At 29.2% G+C, this 25,375-nt stretch overlaps 1 protein-coding gene across 2 annotated transcripts in view; it reads right to left on the bottom strand.

The window, feature by feature from the left end:
• Positions 1 to 1,447: 1,447 nt before the first annotated feature.
• The window catches only part of shn (zinc finger protein schnurri), a 184,700-nt gene continuing 160,772 nt past the window's right edge, over positions 1,448 to 25,375 (bottom strand). For both annotated transcript variants that reach the window (XM_035369753.2, XM_035369762.2), the window contains exons 7-9: positions 22,717 to 24,758; positions 16,791 to 16,954; positions 1,448 to 13,938 (exon numbers count right to left, since the gene is read on the bottom strand). In XM_035369753.2, the coding sequence (XP_035225644.1) occupies positions 16,841 to 16,954; positions 22,717 to 24,758 (2,156 nt within the window). In that variant the 3' untranslated portion in view covers positions 1,448 to 13,938; positions 16,791 to 16,840. The remainder of the gene's footprint in view (positions 13,939 to 16,790; positions 16,955 to 22,716; positions 24,759 to 25,375) is intronic.

The following is a 25,375-nucleotide window of genomic DNA, read 5'->3' as shown; positions in this document are numbered from 1 at the left end:
CATGAGAAAACTTTTATCATGGGAAAATTAAAAAGAAGATATTTTTAATTAATTACATAGCTATTTTGCTTTTGCTAAGAACTGTTTCGTAAATTGTGCTTTATAGCATCATACCTTGTTTATTTTTCAGATTCAAAATATAATAAGTGATATAATAAGTGATAAGTTTTCAGATATAATAAGTGGCCAAAATAGAACTTTATAATATGGCAACGAAAAATAAAAATGTTACATTTTAATGTTAATTTTTAAATATAATTTCAATATATTACCATTATTTTAATGAAGTTTATCAATGTTACAATGTTTGAAAAAAAAATCATAGAAAAGTTCCCAGGTCTTGGAATTAAAAATTTACTATAGAAGCTGATCTTAAAAATCGCCAAAATGTTGATAAATTGCCAAATTTAGAGCCGTTTAATAAAAGAATTCACATCTCCAAAAGAGAAAAGATGTTTAAGATCTCTTCATTAGAAAAAGTGAAATAATTTCTAAATGCTTATGTTTCACTTCTTGCTCAAAAATAGAGTATCCCTCATTTACATTAGAAATAGGAACAAATTATAACCCATTCAAAAGATAACCATATTTATCAATGAATCGCCAATAATATACCTCCAAAATGCTAATTCACACTAAAAAAAAAATGGCAGTCGTAAAAACGGACAGAAATTTCACATGATTAAAATTAAGGACCTTCTGCCGATTTTGGCCGAAATTAAGGACTTTTAAGGACCAAAAATTGATTCCAAAAAACTTAAGGACTTTTAAGGACTCTTAAGGACCGTACGAACCCTGATTTTAATGGCCAGCCGTGTTCTATATTTAATTTCAAACAAGAAATTTATCTTCTTGGGATCTAACAAGGACTCTAAATCCACTGCATTTTAATCAATAATATACCTAAAAAAAATGTTATCTTACAATTAGAAATTATTATTTCTTTATTTAGGAAGTTTAGAAAAGTGAGATCAGATTTTTCCAACAGTGATATTTCACCTCGATTTCTTTGCATCTTACATAAAAATTTGCTTATACAGTTGCTAGTGTTCCACTTTGTACCCAAAATTTAACTTAAAAGTAAAATGTGCAACTATACATCATTTCGTAAAGCTCAATCGATATAATTTCTACGATGCTTTATTATTTGTTTATAGTTTTATCACTTGATAGAGTCAAAACCTACTCATTATTACTTGATCGAGTCAAAACCTACTCATTATTACTGCACATAAATAGAAAAACAGATCTGACAATTAAATGTTAATATGTATGTTCCATTTTACATTTAATTACTATGTATTTACGATCTAATTACTCTATTAGTAAGACATAACTATGTAGTTATTTAAAGTAAGATAAAACATCATTAAAGCATGCATTTTCTGCAGTTTATTAATAACGAACATTTCTGAATATTTCACATTAAAAAAATAAGAAAACTAAATGATTTTTGAAAGATTTTTAATCATTTTGAGCCTTTGACACACGTCCAACACCATTATATTTAATTAATATAAACAACAACAAGCAACTAGGCTGCATATTGACAACAAAAATGCTGCTATTTACAACTGCTCAACTATGTACAAATTAATACAAAATCATTTACATAACAAAGTCAATGGAAAATTACGCAAATAGTGATTTAAAGGTTCTACATTGAATAAAATGAATGATATCTTAACATGTCTAACTGTTAACATGAACTTCTTCCTCAGTATATATATTAAATATATAACTGAAAAATAAAATAAAAACACTAAAAACTGACATGAAATGATGTCTTGGGGGAAAAAAAAAGCTTTATAAGGAGTAACTTGTGATATTGCGAAAAATCTCTCGATTCAATAACATTTAAAAAAATAAAAATAATAGATGAAGAATTTTAAGATGGGGAGCAACTCATCACTTGATGAATCAATGTTATCAGTCTGCTGATAACTGGCATGATTTATCACAAAAGAAATAATGCTTGGATTTACAATATATTTTTCCAAGCTTTAATAAATCAAAATGACTTGGAATTATATAATTCATGGCATGACTATATGTTCTTCTTTCATCTGGTTGTGGATGTAGATTTTTAATTATCTCTCAGCTAAAACTACTGTTTGATTTTTATTTTGTAAAAATTTTGAACCTTATATAAATTAAAAGGATGGGATAATGCCATTGATAATGTAAGCAGTTATAAAAATCAAAATACAACAATTCTTTCGTTTATATAAATACCTGAAAGAGAAATTTACTTGTTGAGGGCTCAATGTGTATTATGAAGTTACTTTTACAATTTGCATATTAATTAAAAAAAGGTTTTGGCTTATAGAAAAATATTTTCAAGATACACCTTTAAATCACTTTTTGACACATAAATAAAAAAAAATGGCTCCAACAACTGGCTACAGAATATTGACATGGTCAAAAAATGAATGAAACAAATCCTGGAAGACAAGGGCTTGGGTAGAAAACTATATCTGAAAAAGCATACCTCCATAATACACATATTCTAGGTATAAAAATGGACAATAAATTGATACCTGTGTAATTTTTACCTTGAACATTCAACACAGGTTGTACCATAATATACAATGCACTCACACTGGATAAAAAAGTACAATTATTTCCATAGTTGAAGTGACATTAATATTTAATATAACAGCTTTCAATTAAATGCTAAATTAAATTAGGTGTAAATATTGATTATGAAACAGTATTAAATTTAATGAAAGTTTTATAAAATACATAGATTTGTGCAGTATCCCTTCATCTCCTTTCATAGTAATGATAGTATTTTAAAAACAATATTTTCATGAAAAGAGTTTTGTTCAAAATTAAAAAAAAAAGAAAAAAAAAAAAAAAAGAGCTGACTAAAAAAAGTGTTATAAATTTTTTGCATAAGCACATATTTACTCTTAGAGATATATAAAACTTTTTTAGGGGAAGGGATAAGTTTATATGAGAGCATTTAAATTTATTTTTATTGTGCATAGTTTTATAATACCACCTGGCTTTAAAACTCTTAAGAGCAAGGTTTATTACGATACTGATCAACAAAACTGTAAAAATGTTTATGGCATTTTTTTAAAGTTTCTACAAGTTCCCCACCCCCCAGAATATAATTACAGAAATAATAATAGTTTTATCCCTTCCCCTTTCAAATGTACTACTATTCCATAATAATGGTCAGATGGCCACCATTTCAAATAAAATAATTAAGTTGTAGAAAAAAAAGAAAAATTACTTTAAAGAAAACAGAATAACAATGTCATTGTAACAAATGCAAATTTCAAAATACAACAACATATATACAATAAAAGACAAGTTAACTTTACAACTAAAATATTTCAGGATTCAATTCTATCTTATGGATACTAAAACTTACTTACAAGAAGGTGCTTAAAAATTAAGAATTTGAAATATATAATTAGGTTTTCTGTTTAGTTTGTGAATAAATAATGAAAAAATACAGTAAAACATTAAAAAACACCAGCTTTTAAAATATGTTATGCTTGTACTTATAAAAAAGGTACAAAATTTGTTATTATTTCAGGTACTGTGTTTTACATCAATAGTTCATTAATAAAAGATTAAATATCAATGAATTATTACATTTACATTTATGCATAATGAAACCATACACTCCCTTTATCGTAAATTTATGATACTGATATGATTATGCTTATGCTATAAAAGGATTCATTTTGGCATGTATTTATGAAGACAACAGTAAAATATTTCTCTCAATTTGTAGCTAACTAGATACAGTTTTTAATTCAAAGAAAATAAATTTTAAAATACTAAAATTTTTCATCCTAGAAAATGCATTTTAATTGCATTATACTTGTGTTTAACAAGTATTTATATGGGAGGGATTGAAGTTGAAATATACGCTAAAATGATGGAACTTCACAATTTTATTTACAAATTATTCACATCTCCCCAGAAAAGGAACAGAAAACTAAAAATTTGAACAAAATTTTTAAGATGATTAATTATCAAATTCAACATCAAAACTTCAAAACCACCAGTTTTTATGGATCATGAAGCAAAGACATCAATGAAGTATTTTGTTATATATATCACAATTTTTCTTGTTAATTTTGCTGTTTAAACAAACACAATTTCTAAATATATTTACATTCACAAACAATATGCAGAAAAATTTCTAACAATATATTGTTATATTACAGGGCAAGTTCACATATGATGCAATACATGGAATTAATAAATAACTTCAACCAGCTTATAATTACAATTTTACAAGAAAGAGAATAGAAAAATTTCTCATAAATTGAGAGAAAAATAAAAATTTAACATTTACTCATATTTATATGTTTGCTTAAAAAATTTAATTTCTTATTTAAAAAAAGAGAGAGAGAAAAGAAAGAAAAAGAAGCAAAAATTAAATATATAGAAATTACAACAATTTATTTTGAACATTTGGATTATTTACCTTGAAAATAAAATGATCTTTGATCCACACATAATTTCTTCATTTTCTTATATATTTATATCAAAGCGATATAATTTGAGATCATACACAGATGTTGCATAAAAATTCTTACTTTACGACACCTTTCATCTCCTCTAAAAATATGTTGAAGAAATTTCTATTGAAAATCCCATACTTGTTTGCAGATTCTCTAGGTTGATATTATATTCAGTAGCTTTTGAATATTATTAAAAATTAATAGCAAATCACAAAATAACAGAATCAGCATGACAGCTATTTTAAAAAGGAAGTAATTTAGTTTCTGATGACTTTAAATTTTTTAAATTAGTTTCTGAAGACTTCCCAGTTAAAAAATACACTCTTATTAATGTATTTGTTAAATGAGAATTAATTTTGACTTTTCCCCACCTTCATTTATCTAACTGATTGTGAATATCTCCAGGTACCTTGCTTTAATACACTCCATAAAAATTCAAAAACTTAGCTCTGACTTCATTTGTTTATCTTTCAGTTTAAACACTTGTGTGATCAAAAGGTCATCATACTCTTTGACCTGAAAAATCTTGTGATATTTAACTCTGGCCAATAAACTATTTGCTACAATATGTTGGCATTAATTCAAGACTATAAATTCTAATTTATATTAAAAATTACTTATACTAACTTCTCATAATTTATTTTTATTTTTTCTTAATTTCGAGGGAGGTGGATACAAATTTTAAGAATTTTAATATAAATTTTAAGTTATAATATTTAAAATATTTTTCCCAATAAGTACTAGGTTCTTTGTTTAATCTTTTTAAGTGTCAAAATATGATAGCAAATCATTACAAAATAGTTATGAAATAATTTTAAGCTTTAAGTCCTATGAAATAATTTTAAGCTTTAAGAACATATTGTATCAGTTCCTGTTTATTGAAATAATTCAATTCAAAGAACTTTGAATTAAAAAAAAAATCTCAGAAATAACTTGGGGGTCCTTATGATGTACAAGCTGGAAAAAGACATCTGCATGTAAGAGTTTAATAATTTTGACAGAGACATAAAGATATTTTTTTACAGAATGGTTCATTCAGTTCCTGCAACTTTTAGTAATGTTAAAGAAATTATAATTAACTTTCTAACAACAACTATGCATGCTAGTAACATATATTATTTAAGAAAATATTTAAATACTAAATTTATAAAAAATCAGGAGGTAATGTTTGCTTTTCAATGTAAATAGTAGATTTCTTTATGCCATCAATTTCGATATTCCACGAAAGCACACAGCATTAAGCAGAATAATTCTACTATTTTTATTTATGTTACACATTTATTATTTAATGCAGTATACCTGTACTAGCACTTTTTTACTTATTTAATTTAAAACTTGCTAACTTTTCCCAAAATTTTTGATAGTACAATATGTCTACTTATTTTTTATAATAACTTTCACAACATATCTACTAATCACAGATTTTGAAATGTGAATTATTTGCAAACTGAACTACATGTATGTATTCAATTTAATAATAACTCAACTTGCATATATGTATCCAATTTAATAACAAACCTGGTCCTATAGGGCTTCATTATAATGATATTTTACATTATGAAACATAACTTACATTAAATGAGAAAAAGAAATTTTAAAAAGAAAACTGTAAAACATTTCATGCCCTACACTATATTATTTTGAACACAGTTTAGCCTTAAATTTGAAAAGAAATATTAAAAAAAATAAAAGTAACCATAGCATAAAGTTAAAATCATACTGATAAAATAAGCAATAATTAGGATAAATATTGCAGCTTATCGTTGTTTAAATGACACAACTATTATTACAAATCCTTTTTTTTTAAATCTGAAAAAGACAGCACTGAGACAAGAGTTGCATAAATTAGTTCAAAATTTTGAAATATTACATTAATCATTTAAAATGAGATCTGAATAACTGTTAAGATAATAAAATTTACTTTTTATTACATATAAGAGCAGTCCCTAAATTTCTAGATTATCATGTATATATCTAATTATACATAATATGTCATACATGCTATTAATTTTAAATATCATGTAATAACTTTTTTTAGAAAATTTTCTGATTTAAAATGGTTCAAAAGTTAAGAATACACACTTTTTTTTAATTTCAAAGTATGATACATAATTTAATTTGCCTTTTCAAATTTTTTAAATAGCTTTCTTGCTTAATATTCCTACATTAATTAAATTATTTTTAGTTTTCATCCCAGTTTCATATCTCAATAACAAAACAGATTTATTACAGGCTTGTTTTTATGGTTTTCTAAATAGAAATAGGACACTATTTAAACCCATAAAATTCTCTAAAAAGACTTTCCCTCCCTACAGAGATAGTTCTTACATCATTTATGATAACAATATAAGAACATAATTATTTAGAAATTGCTTATAAATTCTTTTCAATTTTATTCATAATGAATGTCTTTTAATATTTAAAAAAAGGAAGGGGTTAATTATGCTGAAAGATCTCTTGGACATTAAATAACAATCATTGCTAACATGTGTCCAAAGAAAAAAAGGGGAAAAATTAAGCATACAATTGGTAGTCAGACTCTTTTTAAAAGAATTATTTGAAATAAGATCATAAGAATGCATGATAATACACAAGATTTTAAATATTAAGGAAAGGATAACAATAATTTTATAACAAAATTTCATATGAACAATGTAAATAATCACTATTTAGATCTGCATCTTGCAGTCAAAAACAATACACCATTATAACTTCAATTTTCTAAATAATTTGATTCAAGCAATTAGATAATAAAAAATTAAAATCACAAATAACTAACAATAAAATTAACAAAATATAGCACATTATATCATTGCAAATTTAATTTTCTCAGTGTAAAGCTGAGGTTATCATCACATCATACAAAAATAACAAGTGCAATAAAAATGAGTTAGCATGCTATACTCATTCATATACAAACAGCTTTTAAACATCAGAGAATTCAAACAGTATTACATTTAGAGATTCATCTGGGTTAAAATTGTTTTAGAACTTAGGAAATACTAAACAATTGCAGACTGATGCAGTTTGTTTTCTTTTAAAGTCTTTTCTGGACATGAATTATAAAAAGCATAATTTTACTGAGAATAAAAATAAATTTCAAGAAATAGCAACAGAAAATAACTACTTCAAATCATTACTTAGGACTTTATTGCATTAGCAGCAAAGTTTGCTTATTTCTCTTTCACAACAATTTTTACAAAAACTATCATTACTTGCTAAGTGTTGAGTAGGCCGAAAAGATTAAAAAAAAAAGACTCCCTAAAGCTGACTGGTTACATACTAATATATACTAAATTCATACTTCTCAAGATATCATAACACACTTACTAAAAGAAATTCTTAAGATTTTCATACTGAATCAAAACAAACTAATTTATCACTACAATTCTCAGCTTATTAATGATGAACTTGCTGTTACATTCTTCTTGACACTTGTTTTATTTGTTGTTAATGCACAACATAAATCTTTGTCCTTCCCATCAGTTTCTATTTTGATTTTCAAACATTGTATGTGCGTATGACAAATAACAAGATTGCTTGTTATTTCTCAAAATAAAAAATAAATAAAAAAGGATATAAAAAATGGATATTAGGAAAAATCAGAACTGATAATCAGAAAAACGATGAAAGCTAATTAAATAATCAGTTAAAAAACAATAATACAATAAAAAAATTTTAAAGACTGCAAGCTGAGAGCCTTTAAAAAAAATGAAGCTGTGTGCTATTTTTACTAATGAGCAGAGGAACAGAAAATGGGATTTTTCTGAAAAATGAAGTTTATCCACTTGCTCACAAATGGCTGGTAACCACTAAACACTGCAAGCAAAATTTAAACTCAAAGCCTAGTGGATGCATGCACTGGGCCCGCCCCCCAAGCAACATAAATATAAGTCAGTTTTCTCAGAAAGTACTCCAAAAAAGCATTCTTCTTAGGAAGATAGTTATCATGTACTCTGAATAATCAAATAAATACAAGAGCTTGCAATATATGCCATTTAGTATTTTAAGATGTGAAATAACCCGATTATCACAAACTCTTTTTTTTCTCATGACTTGCTATAAACAAGAATACTAGAAGTGCATACTGTAACTGGACACGCAGCTTACATTTAATGCTTAAGAAAGCAAATACTTCTGTTGTGTATAATATTTTTCAGATACATTGCAGGCAAATTTATATCATAAGTAAATTAAAAAGATGATGACCAAATATGAAAGAAAAAAATGAGGCTATTTTTGCAAAACATTTGGTGGGAAAACTTCCCCTCTAGGAGTTTTTTTTCAACCTTGAACTCTCAATACTTAAATATATATACACACACGAACGTAAGAACCTGATTCCTTTAAAATAAAGTATGAGACTTAAAATATGAGAGCTATAACGTATTACAGCCTGATAAGGTCTCCTAATTTATTTGGTCATTTCTCCTTTCAATTCTAAAAATAATTTAACACTCATTTCTTTTTTATCAAATGCGTCTCTTATATAATAAAATTGAATGTCAGTTATGTTTCATTCCTGAATGATAAACAAGATAAACTACCTAATGCTGTGAACTCTAATTATCATTCAACAGCACAGATGGTCTTGTTATCTTAGCTTCCATGCTGGATAATGCTAAATATTCCTTGTTTGCCTTATTTCCAGGAAAAAAAAAAAAAAAAATCTGCTGAAATATAACTATAGCCATAAGTACTAAAAATAGTACTAAAAACTATAGCCTTAGTACTAAAAATAGTACTAAAAACTATAGCCTTAGTACTAAAAATTATTTTTTTGCCGAGGTTGCAACTACATAACATCCAATATTTTCATTTATTTTCTGATAAGTTATTCGCAGACTGGAAGAGAAACATGCTAGTGTAAAATTTAAAAGTTGGCAAAAAAAGTAATCTTAGATTTGCATAAATTTTAACTAATTTTAAGTTTTAACATAAATTTAAGATATTGTAATGCATGCTTTTCTTAAAGCCAGTGAAAATGCTTTAATTATTCTTAGATTGACTAAGTCTACTAATAGAATTTGAACATCAGGTCCTGACGATATAGCTAAGCAAACAACAATTTGTTTTAGGACTCATACTTGCTTCTGTCTACACCTTCCTCTTCTTTGCCAATGTTTAAAGATTTGCAGAATTTAATGTCTTAATGGTGTTGATATGAGTTTATATTCTTGCAAACTTTACAAAAGTTCTTTTATGTACTGAACTTGACTGACACATTTTCACTTTCATTTTGTTCAATGTTAATGCCTAAGTATTGCTTTATTTCATCTAAGTCCCTCATTTCAAAATTTGGGTGCAGGGCTTAATGTGGCATTTAAGATTCATTTTTAATAATTTTTAAAAAATCATCAACATATATACTGCAACAAAATAACACACTTATTAGTCCTTTTTTTTTTTATATAAATCAGCTTTCTTACGATTTCATTAAAGTTATCTTCTGCATTCATCTTGTTTGCTTACATCCACATATTCACTTTTTAAGCCTGAAAATTTTCTTTCAGAAGTTACAACAGGCTGTGTAAAAAAGTTTTTTTTAAATTTATATTCCTATACAAATGTCTGGTGTACATCCATCTGGTTTAACTTCAGCTTATACTCAGCTGCTGATGTGAATATTGTATGTATGAAACTACAATGAGCAACAGATGAAAGCTTCCATACAATCAATTCCACATATTTTACAAACATCGTTTGGTGACAAGTCTGGCTTTGTATTGAGCAACAATGCCCATCCATCTTTCACTTTATTCTAAAAATTTATTTGCGGAAAGTAGTATTTTTCATTAATCATTATTGTATTATTTTCTAGCAACCTGTATGTCAAGCACAGCCCGACATAATGCCCTTTGCAACCTGGATGTTGAGCACAGCTCAGCTAACATTATTACCTTGCCACTTGTATGTTAAGCACAGCTTGCTCACATACCAATTAGTTATTTTATTTGAATGAATCATCACAAGACATTATGATAGTATCTGAGAACCAACTGGAGATTTCCAGGCAGCAAAATGAAACCTGGTCAGCCATCAACAACAGTATAGAACAGTAAATGGATAAAATATTGCAATTTATTTTCCAGTTCCTTAACTCTTTCGCATCGAAATCGCCCGTAGCGCCCATTCATTCAGGCAACGGCAAACCGCCCGAAAGCCTCGTTTATTTTCTACCTAGTTCTTTCCCTTCCACGTTAGTGTATGGCTCATTGGTTTCACGAGTTGTTAAAAGACATGTCAATCATTCTTTTGAAGCAAATAAAGGAGAAATACGGAAAGCTATTGACGTTCGCAGGTGCAATCCGGCCCTAAGGTGAAACTGCGCACAATGGATGAATGGATGAAACCGCAAAAGGGGGAAAGGAAAACTATTCCAAGACAAATTCGTAAACACGGGCGTTTTCGATGTTTGTTGAAAACAGATTTGGTCGTCTCTCGATGCGAAAGAGTTAAGAATAAAAATCACATACAGTGTCCTAAGCCCAATATTCCCAAGAGATGACAGGAAACTGGCTACTTTTGTGACACTTACAAAAGAAGGCTGGTTTAAAAATAATCTTCATCTGGTTTAAAAAAATACCATATCTTGCATAATTATAGGATTTGAAATATAATATTAATAATAAATAATCATTAAAAAATGTAAAATTAGACAAAAAATCAATGCTTTATCTAAATTTTTATCTATGTTAATACAGATTGGTGATATAGAGGAAAGTGGAAGATCTGTAGAAGAGTAACAAGACAGACAGTACTTACATTTGATGAAATGGTTATGTTACTTTTGGAAAAAAAGACTATTCTGAAGTCTACACCTTTAATCTCTGTTACATTTGATATTGTACTAACATCTCTAATTTTCTTGCTAGAAAAATTATTAAAAGAATTCCTGAGATTGATTACTCAGGAACACTGCTGCTAAAATAAAAATGATGATGCCAAAGTGATCAAATGAATTTGGTGTTGGAGGTATGACAGGGAGATACTTTAGCAGCTACTTAATTATTAGGAACAGCATAAAAGTTTAATCTGGACATAATGGACACATCTGTATCATCCATATCCAAACTGCCTGAGTTTTAATTCAGCATTCTGTAAACAAGTTAATCTTCCTACCTAGGGTGCCTAGAATGCAATTCCAGAAGATTTCAGTGATAGCTTTGTACCACCTAGAGATCATCAGAGCAAAACTCTGTACTAGCCACGTTGCTTAAGCTGCTCTATTATTGCAAAAGCTAGTAAGAGCTAGTTCTTTGGTTTGTAACTGGGCTGCTGACCTTCTGTTCTATAATTTTCTTTAAATAAACTTTCAAGATAAAAGGTGTTACCAAATTTTGTCTAGAATGTTTGCCCTCAGTGATCTAAAACTTTGAATTTAATACTTCTTTCTACATTATTTACATTATCTATGTGGATTTAACAGTTAATTTTAATGGATATTGTCCTTTTGAATGCACAGAATAAGCTATCCCTTCCCCCAAAAAATAATTTAGAGTTCAAGATTAGCAGAAATCCTTTGCATGCACAATTTTATATCATATAAATAAAAATTAAAATTCGGTTCAATACACCAAAACTAATCTGTTCTTAAAATACACACAAGATTGCAAAGTTCTGTCAGCTGATAACAAAAAGTAGTTAAAAAAACTAGAAAACCCCTGCCCTTGACCCTATGATCATTTGATACCACACAGTACAGTAACAAAGTGCATTTTCCAGACACAGGAGCCTGAGGAAGAAGTTATAATTTCTATGCCAAGAAACAAAATATAAAACACTTTAAGCTTCCCCTTTTTTTGTTGTTGAAATAGAGTTACAATATATTACTACTTTAAGGTTTTTATTTTTTAAGATCTTAATTAATAACTGATGATTGAAATCTAAAAATAACTGAAGAGTGCTACATGCAACTCTACAAAGTAATCAGCAAAATGTTTAAATTAACTTATATATATATACCAAGCCACAGATTCTTAAGCACAAGCATATAGTTTAAAGAATTCAAAATTATAGATAAATAAAGAAACAGAATTAATTATGCAACTGATCCCAAAAGAAGATTTTTGGCACATATTTATTTAAACCTTAGGTTAATTGACTATGCAAAGCAACTCAAGTGCTATCTGCTTAGGGGATGGAAGGAATTCATGGATGACTTTTTAAGTGGAAACAAGTTTGTATTCATGTTACACATAGGGTAAACCATAGAAAGAACATAGGGTAAACCATTAATTATTTTTTAAATATTAAAATTCACAAATTTTAATTTAGAAAACTATGATTATTTTTCTTCAGTGTATCTTTGAAAAAAATACATTAAACAACATAAATACTGTTGTTATCAACTTTAGTATCAATTGTATGTTCTTCAGTGTGGGCTAATACCTCATTTGTTATGTACGACCTATTCTAATACATATCATTATTAAATATTAACTATTAGCATAATAGTATAGAAAAACAAATATTAAATTACAAATCATTCATTCCATCTAACAATAGTTTAAAGTAGTTTTCCATATTCTACCATCTTAAAAAATTAAATCAAAGGAGGTTATGAATATTTTCAACTTTTAAAATGAAAGCAATAAAACTTTGTCAGTTAAAACAATATGGCACTGTTCTAATGACAATCATAACCCAGATAAATCACACTTGCTAATGAAAAACTGTAAAAGTTACCAACTGTAACAGTCCTACACATTGTAATGCAAGATTAACAGACACACTAATGTCTAGAACAGGTAGGAAACAACACGAACAGTGATAATGCAGGAAACACTCCTAGTCCGCATTTATTAAATATAGAATGTAAAAATGACTTCTGCATAAAGGGAGAAAATGTTTAGTGATCTTGTAATGAAAACTTCAATTAAATATTTTTACACAAAAATGAAACAAAACTAAATCTTGCTGCATACAAGTTTCAGAACAGTGTATAAATAAAATAATATATCTTTAAAATAATTCAACATTGAGACTATTATTCTCATAAAAGTGTAAAATTTGCTCGAGCCACTGCTGAATTAACAGTCTGCCCAATTTAAATTTACATATACAAGTATATGCCAGAAAGTGGATAGAAGGCTGTTAAAAAAATTCAACTTGGATTTAAACTATTACAGGGTTAGGAAAACATAAAAACTCAATAGTAGAACTTGTCCAGAAAATGATTAAAATTGTGCGTTCTACTTTTGGCAACTGCCATAACAACATCCAACAACAGGTTATAACTTTGGCTATGCACATTTTGGATTTGCACAGTTTCATGTCATATGCATTTCCATGATGTGGCAGATTGTCCATTAATAGCCCCTAAGTTACATTCATTAAGATGAATAGCACCCAAAATTCTCAAGTGTTTTATTGGGCTAGTACAAGAGATCTTGGCAAAATCTCAATTTCATCAGAATCAGCTTTTTTCCCCCTGCAGTTTCATCTGCAAAAGAATATTACAACAGTTAACAAACAAACACAAAATACAGTTTGTAGTTCAAATCACAAAATGAATTAAAAAAAAAAAAAAAAAAAAAAAAAAAAAAAACACCATTGAAAATTACATAAGAAAAGCTAAATAATGTTAGAAATTTTACATAAATTTTTACTTAATTCATTCAAATATTAAAAAAAAAATTCCATGTTAACACTTACAACAGTTAAATTTTTCAACATACATTTACTACAGTTTTGCAGATAGTGGTGTAAGTAGAATTCTTCGGCCTATATACAAAAGAAAAGTTAGGGACCTTCCCTCAACATGATTTCTAATACTAGAAAAAATTTTAAATACAGTTGGGGAAGTCGAAAGCCCTGACTCTTTTTAATAATGCTGGCTTTTATCAAGGGTTAGATAGATTATTAAAAAGCATGTGCTTAGGACACATAGGAACATAACAGGGAAGGGACATAATATAGATATGTAATATAAAAAAAATATAAAACTCAAAATTACTACTCAAATTTGGTTACATCCTCTTCCTGGAATTTCAAATATATTTTGCAATCTGGCAGAATACCAGAAAAAATATATGAATCAAAATTATAATTTAAAGTAGTGATCGTCTCTTAATTCTTCATTTTAATTTGGATACTTCTCTCTCTGTTCTCAAAATAGTAATAACCTTTTCTGGACTGCATCATCTTAGATTATCACATAGCATATGACTTAACTAATTCGAAACTTAAAATTTCCTGCGCTGAAAGCCACTTAGAAGCTGTCTAATTTCTCTCAACAAGCTGCCATATTGGATAACCATGTGCTTCTACCTATAAGTATGTTGCTGGTAAGATTCTGTTACACTGTTTTCTTCCTACCACAATAATATTAAAAGAGCACATATTCTGGAAATAGGCATGATTAGTCTGACAAGTGAATTGTGGCCACAAATGTCAATTGAAATAAAAATGAATATTTAACTCGCCTCAGCTGCCAAGCTTGTTGTTTATCATGGATCAACAATTATGAAATGCTATATTTCTACATTATGCCATCAACTTTTCTACAATGTCATTACATACATATATATAGAGATATTTTACTGCAAATTTTATGAAATGTCATCTTTCTTTTTTTAGGTTAGCAAAGTTTAAACTAAACTCAGTGGTGTAACAGCCCTAGTGGGCCACGGTGTGCAGTGCCCTTTTTCTGCTTTCTTGACCTTTGGGACACGGAGTGCATTAGCATATGCCCTGCACAAGTAGTCAGCTTGCGCAGGGCAAATGGGCCAAATAAGCAATAATTAAGATATCATAGACATTTTTGAGAAATGATTTACACACATTACACACATATCCATCAGATTAGATTTTGTTTATCTTCCTAAAACGATGGGCTATTGTTAACTGCAGCAAAATACTGAGCAGGATATAATGCCAGACTAAAGAGTGCTACAGATATAATAGCTTATTTAATGTAATTCTGAATTTATCACATTTCAAAAACTCATTTATAAAACAGTATACAATTTCATTACATTATTTTCACCAATTTCTTCATTTTTATGTAAAATGAATTAAATTGATTTTTTTATTACTCTTCCACATTAAAAACCACCACCAATATCTGATACCTAGGCTGTAAAATCATATTACTTTTATTACAATTATTTATACTATCCCATAGGATTTTAAATATATGATGCCTTCTTATAATCTCCTGGATTTTGATGTATCACTGCAATTAAATGGGAAAAGAAATGTTCAGCACCCTCCCCTAAACATTATAAACTTTTAACAAATGTGGCCTTATGAAATTGCAAAGATATCCAATTCTGTTCATATACACTGCAACATTGCCTTACGCACACGAGTGACAGTCATGGCAACATTTTCAGTTTAATTTAATTTTAAAGCAGTGATAGCAGAAACATTTCATCTTTTAACACAACTGCAGAGGAAGAATTCCATATATATTATGCATGACTGCACTACCACTTAGCTCACTAAGTAACTTTTCACTAAGACAGACATGACTTACCCTCTGAAAATACAACACACCTCCATCTAACTATCCTGGCATTTAATGGAGGTGAAACAGAATATTATCATAACTAACATTTAAGTAGTTACGATAGTTATGATTATCGCTCATGCAGGCCAAGAAATGGTGGGCAAAAGTGGAATGAATTGAATTATAGGCCTGATATACTTCTAAGGATTATGAAATGAATTACAGGACTGATATACTTCTAAGAATTATTACCTTGTAACCACAGCAATTAAATTAACAATTTTTAAGATCCATAAAAATTTTTGAACATTTTTCTTTTTATTGCCATTTATTATTCTTTGTTATTCTATCTTATTCATAGCCAAATATATAAAAATATATTAAAAAACAGAGACCATTATGATTGACATCATATATGGGTTATATGAGAATACAATGTATTCAAAACATCATATCCCTTGAGGTTCTTTAATAAGAATGATAATTGGACTTTTTATTAATGATTAAATAATACTACATGAACAGATCTTCATTTAGTTTATTTCTTCATTAAAAAAACTATATAACATTAAAATGAAGTAAGAAATATTGAGTTGTACTCATTTAAACAAAAAACATATGCTTGCGTTCTCCTACATTGTTCAGTAAATTGAAGGAAAATTTAGAAATAACAAATGATACTTCTCACATACATACTAATGAAAAATGATTTACATATATATATTATAAACATATACACACATTTTATGCATAACTTTAAACATACTTTACAAAGCACAGACATTATTTACATATAAAACTATCTTACAATGACAGTAGGAAAACTAAGATCTGATACCTACTTGAAACATTATTTTAATTGCACTAGCCAGCTTTTTTGTTACTGAGGAAGCTATGAATTATTCTGATGTGTTGACTGATGGGCAATGAGAGATGATGATGATGTGAAACCAGCATCGCATATCTCACAAACAAATGGTCGAGGCTGAGCATGGGACAGCAAATGCTGTTATGAAAAAAATTAAACATCAATTAAATTTTTCTTCTTCAGTCATCAGACACACATTTTATTACAGATAAAAGATTACACTGAATCAGCAAACGCTTACTAGGAAAGACAAGACATCCACATAAACTGTAAACTTATTTACAAAAAGGAAAAAATTTTTAATATATATATATACACATATTTAGCCAAAGGCTCACTTTTGCAAACTCTAATTTTATTAAGTTTTTATTAATTTGTTTTAGTTCACAATTTTCACAGAACTGAAAATTTACAACTGCAACTATTTTTGTGTGTGTTGACAAGTAGTGGTTTAATTTATTTTCTTAATTACACTATTTACCTCTTCTTAGCTGCTTTTGCACTTGATTTTAGTTTTCAATGCCCTAATTTGCATCTTTAATCCTGAATTTATATTATTTATATATATATATATCAATTGCCAAGGGTTGAAAGGAAAATGCATATCAATGGAAGCAGTTACATTAACATAGCTAATGATACTACAAATTAGAAATGCAGAACTAAGGAATCAAATTATGAATAATTACTTTACTATGAAAACTGTTTATTATTGAGCTAGCTTGCCTTGAAGCAGTTCCACGACTTTCAGTATTACCCAGAATTGGAGAACAGTTAACAGTAAAACATTCTTTAGAGGTGAAGTCTTGTTTAAATTCAAGGCTTTATATGTTTCAGTTCTCAGCAAATTTATTAAGAATCATATTGTCCTCTTCACATTTAATTACATTTTTCTATCTTATGAAAGATTCAAAATCATGAAATGGATTATTTTAAAACATTCCACTTACTATTGCAACATGCAGTTAACAGCTAGCTCTACCTGACAGACAGCTTCTTTCCATTCAGTTTCTTTTTCAGCTAACTTTCACCAGCATATACATATGTACCAGCAAATCAGCACCATGCCGCAATTTTGATCAAAGGGGAGTATGTTAAGAAAAATTATTATCCTTTTTCTAGGATGACAGTGCATGAGTAGCAGTGGTAGTTATTTCAGACAGATGAAATTTGGTACTGGTATGTATTTATCTTACATAAACACTGGTTTCCTCCAGAAATGGTGATCTTAAAAATGTGGTCAACAAATGAGTGTTTGTTGTATTTTTAATATGAAGATTAATGATATAATTTGAAAACTAATGAATACAGTAATGGTTAAAATGTCTGGATGAATTTATGAAAATTGGATAAGGATTGGATAAATCAAAATAATTTTACCATAAAGAATTAATATTTTTTTTAATCTGAAGGATGTATTACAAAATAAATAATTAATTAAAAGAATTTCATCTAAAAATTAGCAGAAGGTCAGCAAAATAGATTGATTACATCTTATTTTGCATATCATTAGTAATTTTTAAATCATAAATCATTCCCTTTTGAAATAATGGGTATCATGTTTCATGCTTGTACAAATGAGAATTATATGGAGTAGATCTATCTTTTGTCATTATTTTTGTGTCTTTTGAACATGCATTACCTCAAAAAACATGCTGAACAAGTAACTGAGACCAAAGGGCTGTAACTCAGAGAGCTGAGGCATACATTGTTAAAAAACAGCATCACAGATTGCTTGCACATGTTCTGTGACAATTTCTAATGCGAGGACTAGCTTTCTGTACTGCTTCCCTCTCCATATTTAAACTTGAAACTACTGCAATATATTTTACTTTGCATTATTTTACACATCACAAGAATGCTTTTGTAAAGATAAACTAAATTATGGCCCAAGTTGAATTAATTTTGCTTAAAAGAATGATGAAAAAATTAAATTTCCTATGAACTATTATTGTAAATAATAGCATTTAAGCTAGTTAAGAGAACAGGTAAAAGACAGCTTGTCCTTCCTTGCATCAAACTGGTCACACAAAGCTCCTTCTATTGCCACAAAAATCTGATACTACTCAAACTGCACAATTTCAGAAAAGGTGAAATGATGTTTCCTTTAATATTTTTTAATGTTAGACAAATATATACTTGACAGTATTAATGCATAAAATGTTACAAGACTAGCTTATTCCCTCCAGAACACTGACAGCATCCCACTGCACAATGTGCTTCATTTCATTACTACTCTTTTTAAGTTTAATTTAAACACACCATTCTGCCATATTTTCATAGAGACATATTCCTTATCTACGATGACAAATTAAGTGATTTCACTCTCTTTAATCAAATACTTAAAAGGCAATGACTGTCCAACTGCAGATTGAGATATGTTGATGTACATACTTCATAAAGCTTCATATACTCAGTCAGTTGATACACAACTGAGAAACAGAGAAAGTATTTGACAATTTCTGGTTAGATTTGAAATGATGTAAAATTTTTTTTTAAATTAATGAATCAAATTATAAAAATAAATAATGATCAAATTATAAAATAAATAATAATCAAATTATAAAAATGTATAAACTATAAAATTGTTTAGTTTATACAAATGTTATAAACAACTGCTATATCAAAAATGGTAATAAATCAGCATTTTAGAAATTTATTACTGATGCATCAGACAAGGTTATTTGACTAAATGTCTTTTTTCCACCTTTGACGCTGCCTTATATTTATACTCCACATTATAAAAGCAATAAAATGTTCTTGCTCAACATGAAATCAAAATTATTCAACATTTTTAACCCATTTTAGCTTGTGATACTTTTAAAACTCTGTATAATAGTGTATCAATTAAAAACACGTGACAATAAATTATCACAACATTAAATGTTATCAAAGCTTTATTTGACAAATGAAACGATCCATGATGAAATGAGAAAGGATGACAAGTCACCTGAGAAACAAGAAATTACACAATTTGAATATAGACACTAAATCTGAGAAATTTAGAGATAAGAGATTGGCTCATGCAGATGATAAAAGCAGCACTTAAAATCTGAAAGTAATAAAAGAGATGCAAAAATAGTTTGATATTCTATATTCATTTAATTCAACTAAATATACAATAGAAAATGATGCAGAAAAAATTATGCAGCTACGTTGCAAATTCTGCTTACTGTCAAAAGATCTGCCCTTTTACCAAATCAAAATAAAATTCAGATTTCTCCAATGAGGTAGAAACTTTTTTTACAAAACAAACCACAGAGGCAACTTTGATCTATTTATCTCTGTAAGCACAGAATAAATCCATTAAAAAAGAATTATTAACTCAATTTGGCTCAGATGACATGAATTGCAATGTTAACTGAAGATGTGCTTCATTTAGCCTTAATTACAAAGATGAGGAAAATGTCGCTGCAAGATGGTGTTTCAGGATATGTATTATGAAAAAGACTTGAGATATGCACTGAATACTGTTTTAGTAGGAAACTCAATCTATTAAAGGAAAGCAATCTTCAGCTTTACTTCAGGATTATAAAAAATAGAAGGAGTGTGAATTTGAAACATAAGCTGCAATTTTTAGTTGTAAAAAAAGACACACAGTTGCTAACACTATGTACTTAATGAATGTATTTATTACAAATGATATTTCATCAACTTTACTACTACATACTAAGTACATTTTCTAAGAAATCCAATGATAAAGCATATATAATTCTGAGGTTTTATTATCATTCCTGACACATATATTTAGCATATGATTTATACTGATTACACATTATTACATTACAAATGCTTAATTAACGTGTTGGTTTAATATATAAGAGAATGTTTTTATTTCATAAAACATTTCAACAGTTTTTTTTCCTCCAGCAGTCTTTCAAAAATCATGATGCTGGGGTTTTCAGCAGCAAATACTTTTCTTTTAATAAGTAATTCCTGACAAATATATTAATGAGGAGTTAAAACAATAAGAATCAGCATATTCATAAATCTGATGGACTAGTTTCAAAGGTATAAATACAGAAAATACTTCTTCAGCTTCATAAGTGGAAATGACAAAAGAGAAACTAGTGATAACATAAGGTGATAAGAATGAAAGGAAGGAAGTGAAGCTAGTGGCACCTTCTACTGATGAAATAATTTTCTTAAGGGCTGAGGGTAGAGAGAGATTGGAATTGATTAACTAAAACAGATTGTATTTACTAAAACTGAAAGATTTTAGGAATGTTAAACATCTCTAGAAAATCTGCTTACTGTTTCCAATGGAAGATGTTTTCTGAATAATCTTGGCCGAAGAAAAATGAAAAATATGATTTTTTCTGATCAACAGTGTTTGGCAACACAGGATTTATACATTTCTTTTTTCCTATCATATGCCTCACACTCCTTAATGTGGAATTTAAAGGCTCTCTTAGTTTGACCAATGTAAATTAAACCACACGTAAGGAATTCTGTATATATCCCAGAAGTTTATATCTAGAATGGGGTATGGAACTGCTAATTTTATTGGCAAAAGGGGGGAAACCGATCCAAAAGCTGAATTTCTGTAAAATACATGCAGTTTTATAGCTAACTGATGCAAAGAAAGGAAAGACAACAGAATTCTTATAATCTCCTACAATGATAGGATACTTTCTGATGTGTTTTTGAGATGAGAATTTTTAATCACTTGGTATGACTTAAACAAGAGCCAATTTGGAGAAGCAAACTTGAAGTGCATGAAACCTAATTTATTTCATACTCATTTATTATTATCTCTTTTTATATTTAAGATATGCCTTTTTTAAAATTTATTTAAGATATTTTTAACGAAAATTATTTCATGTGATTTTAAAGAGATATTAAATCTTCAACACACAATAATTTGAATATTGAAAACATTCATATTAACTACACACCAGCAATTAATCTGGTTGTAAATTGAAGTGACCAATGACTAATTGTTCAGCAAAATTTTTCTTAAAACCACAGTTCAGTGCTCAGTGCATTCTGTTTTTACTGCTTTTACATAATGCTTGAATGTTATGAATTTGTGGAAATAACCTCCAAATAAAACGGAATCTGCCTACTATTTTCATGATTACAACACACTAAGGAAAATCGATATTACAATCTTTGACACTCAATGAAGTTAAATTTCAAGTAATAACACATTTATAGGAAGTGCAACAGTCGCACATGTGAAAAAAGTACTAGAATGTGTGTAAAAAATCGGCTTCAAGGAAGCCACATGACATATACAACAGCTTTACAATTTATTTATTGCAGGTTTGAAGAACTAAGATTAATCAAGTTCTGCCAAAATCAGTTATGAATGACAGACAAAATGATTTTTGAAATAATTATCTACAAGAGATATGCTTGTTTGAAACGGTGGAAGTATAAAATGAAAAAAATTGGTGGCAGTGACAGCATTGTGCAGAAAGCAAAAGCATGTTCATATGTTCCTCTCCAATAGATATTTGAGGGCTATAACAAGAGCAACATCTCTTGCCGGGGTTTCTGATCAATGTTACCACATTCATGAATGAAATAAAGACAGAAGAACTGAAACGCATCCATGCATGCGATTTTGAGTTATATTCACCAATGAATATAACCAATCTGTTTTAGTTCTTACAATTTCACTGATCCAGAAACTGGCATGCATGTACAGACTGTAAAGCACATCTGAGGAAATGCAAAATATCAAGCAACATTTCATCATACCTTGAACTCTCAGATTTTATGTGGTAGAAAAAATAAGCCTCATGTGATATGTTTGATGCCATCCTAAGAGCGACTGCTAAACATTTTATGCTCGAAATAATACGATTCATGTTCACTAAGGTCATGCAGTTACTGTGAACAAGTACTGAATACTGTAAAGAAAAATTAAAATTTACAATTATTTTGCTTACTTGTTGAAGCGCTTTTTGATTTGAAAACTGTCGTCCACAGAGATCACAAATCAGTTCTTGTGAATCAGTTATACTAGATGAACTACTTGATGGTGTTACTTCATTCATTGAAGTCGTGTTCCAAGTTGTATGATCACTGTATAAGTGAACCTGTAAGAATTTTGCACTTTTAAAAAGCCTGCCACATATGTGACAGGTACCAGAACGGTGCAAAGATACAGCTGAGTCATTTTGAGATGCTTCAACTCGATTAACAGAGTTCTGAGTTGATCCTGATACAGGTTGAGAAATTACATAACGGGATAATGGAGAAATGGCACACTCTCCATCAGAATAAGCAGATACCATTTGCAAAGCATCTGTTTCAGAGGGTTCCCTTTTAACATCTTCCACGTCAGACACAGATTTGGAGCCACTTAAAGTAGGTAGGATACCAATTGCTGTGCATGATGGGTCAAATGTTCCAGTTAATGGTTCACTGATTGTTATCATAGGATCAATCAGAGTATTAATAACTGGTGGGGCAGAAATGGAACAATCGGCATCAACAGTTTGCTCTGAATTTTGCCAACGCATTCGTCGAGGATCCCTCTGATAAAGTTTTTGTGCCATAACCTGAAGGCTTTTTAAAGAATTATTACAATCCGTTGTATCAATTTCATTTAAACTAATACCTGATCTCTCCATTTCTGCATACATACCAAAAGGTAGTTTACCTAGGCATTCTAACTTCATTATATGCATTTTTGACCGTAAATGCTTGGCAAGGTGACCATGTATGCGAAAAGCTATCTTACATTCTGCACATTTAAAAGGTCGCGGATTATCTACAGTTGGCGTGCCAAAGGTTAAATTCATATTAACTTTATTATAATGACTTACAGACCGCTTGTGCTTTTGCAAGTGGCCTTTAGTACGAAATGACACCGCACAATTGTCACAGCGGAATGGTCTTTCAAAATAATGAATATTAACATGTAATCTGAGATGGCTGGACTTGGCAAATATTTTGTTGCAAATTCGACACACACATTTTCCTTCTTCCATGCCTGATGATGAAGAACTGGGAACAATAAATTCTGCATGGAAACGTGAAGATGGAGTTACTTCTTCAGAAGCAGCTGAGCCTTGTCCCATATTGTCTTGTGAATAATAATAACTATTTTCATCTAATGCTGGTGGGGATGCAGGTGAACATGCTGTGTAATCTGATATATCAGGGCTAGGTGGATCTTCTGAAGCATCTGTATCTTTTCTTGTAGCAACATCACTAGAAGGAATATCTTGAAGATAAAATATTGACCTTGATGCAGAAGTACCAAAAGATGCTGGTTCATCTGTGAGAGGAAGCAATGGAGTTTCACTGTTACTGTTATCAGCACCAGTTTCGTATTCTATAAGAACTTGAGGTGAAAGAACAGGCAATGACTTTAACTGGTAAGGTTCACTAAGACAGGTATCCAAGTTAGTAGTTAGTGTAGCATCAGGCACACCTTCATCTTGAGTTACAACATTAAGCAATGGTCCTGTCATGCCAGTGCCATATATAGGCTTGTATTTACCAAGATCTCTAGAAACGCTGAGATCCATCGGCTGATCTGAAGTTTCATGATCAGGCCATTTAAGAGATCCAGATGCACTACCACTCCATGCAGGAGGCTGCAATGTTTGTGGTTTACGAGCTTCCCTAGCTACAGAAATAGAATATCTCCTGGCATATTGTTCTTTGCCACTAAATTCAGATGATTCTTCAACAGATGTTTTTACAGTTGCATCTGATCCTACATTTTTAGTTAATTTGTACTTTGCTAGGAGGTCTTTGCCACCACTCATTGGGATATCAGCAGAATATGATCTTGGTCTATGCCCTAACATCTCTGTAGATAACCACTGATCGGTACCAGTTTTTTGCCGAGTGGTAGAAAAAATCACCGAGGCTGGTGACTGTGGTGGAAACTGTGGAGATAAAAGTGACCGTTCATGTCTGGTTACTAGTGATCCAGTTTCGGTATCCCCAGGTGAAGTGACATCAGTTAAATCACCTGAAACATAGGGTATAGCTTTACATGGACATACAGCAAAACACCAAAATATGTGTTTTGATAACTGACTGAAATATTTCATTTTAAGTACAAATTAAGTAATATATATTCATTGAATATAAAATACTTAGTCTAATATATGAGTCTGAATAATGATTAATATTTCACATAAGTCTTAGAAGTTTTAAAAGAATTGCATATAAGTAGAAAAGCATGTTACAAGCATATTACATTCACAGTCCTTTAAATTTTAAACAAAATTTAATATATTTTTCTTTCAAAACTAATAAATTTTTAAATCATATTTAAATTTATAAGTTACATTTAAAATTAGAATAAAGGAATATTAAATTTGCAGAGGTTTTAAATAAAATGTTATTGATTTCAAGGAAAAAAAGACACAGATCCCTCTATTTCAAAGGGGGAAACAATTTTTACTACTGAAAACTTTGTTTTGCATGCCATAATAAAATTTCTAAAATAATGTATCTGTAATTTGTCTTAATTAAAAAAATGCCATCATTCATTGATTAAAATAAATACACTACATTTTCATTAGCAAAACTACATCAAAAAGATGCCAAAATGCTTTGTGAACTTTCTGACATGTTTCCGGC

This window comes from Stegodyphus dumicola, chromosome 9 (genome assembly GCF_044657685.1).
Source record: "Stegodyphus dumicola isolate Sdum_Otavi_A_Nest chromosome 9, ASM4465768v1".
Lineage (NCBI taxonomy): Eukaryota > Metazoa > Arthropoda > Arachnida > Araneae > Eresidae > Stegodyphus > Stegodyphus dumicola.
The sequence above is the reverse complement of the archived record's forward strand: the minus strand, read 5'-3'. Positions and strand labels throughout refer to the sequence as shown.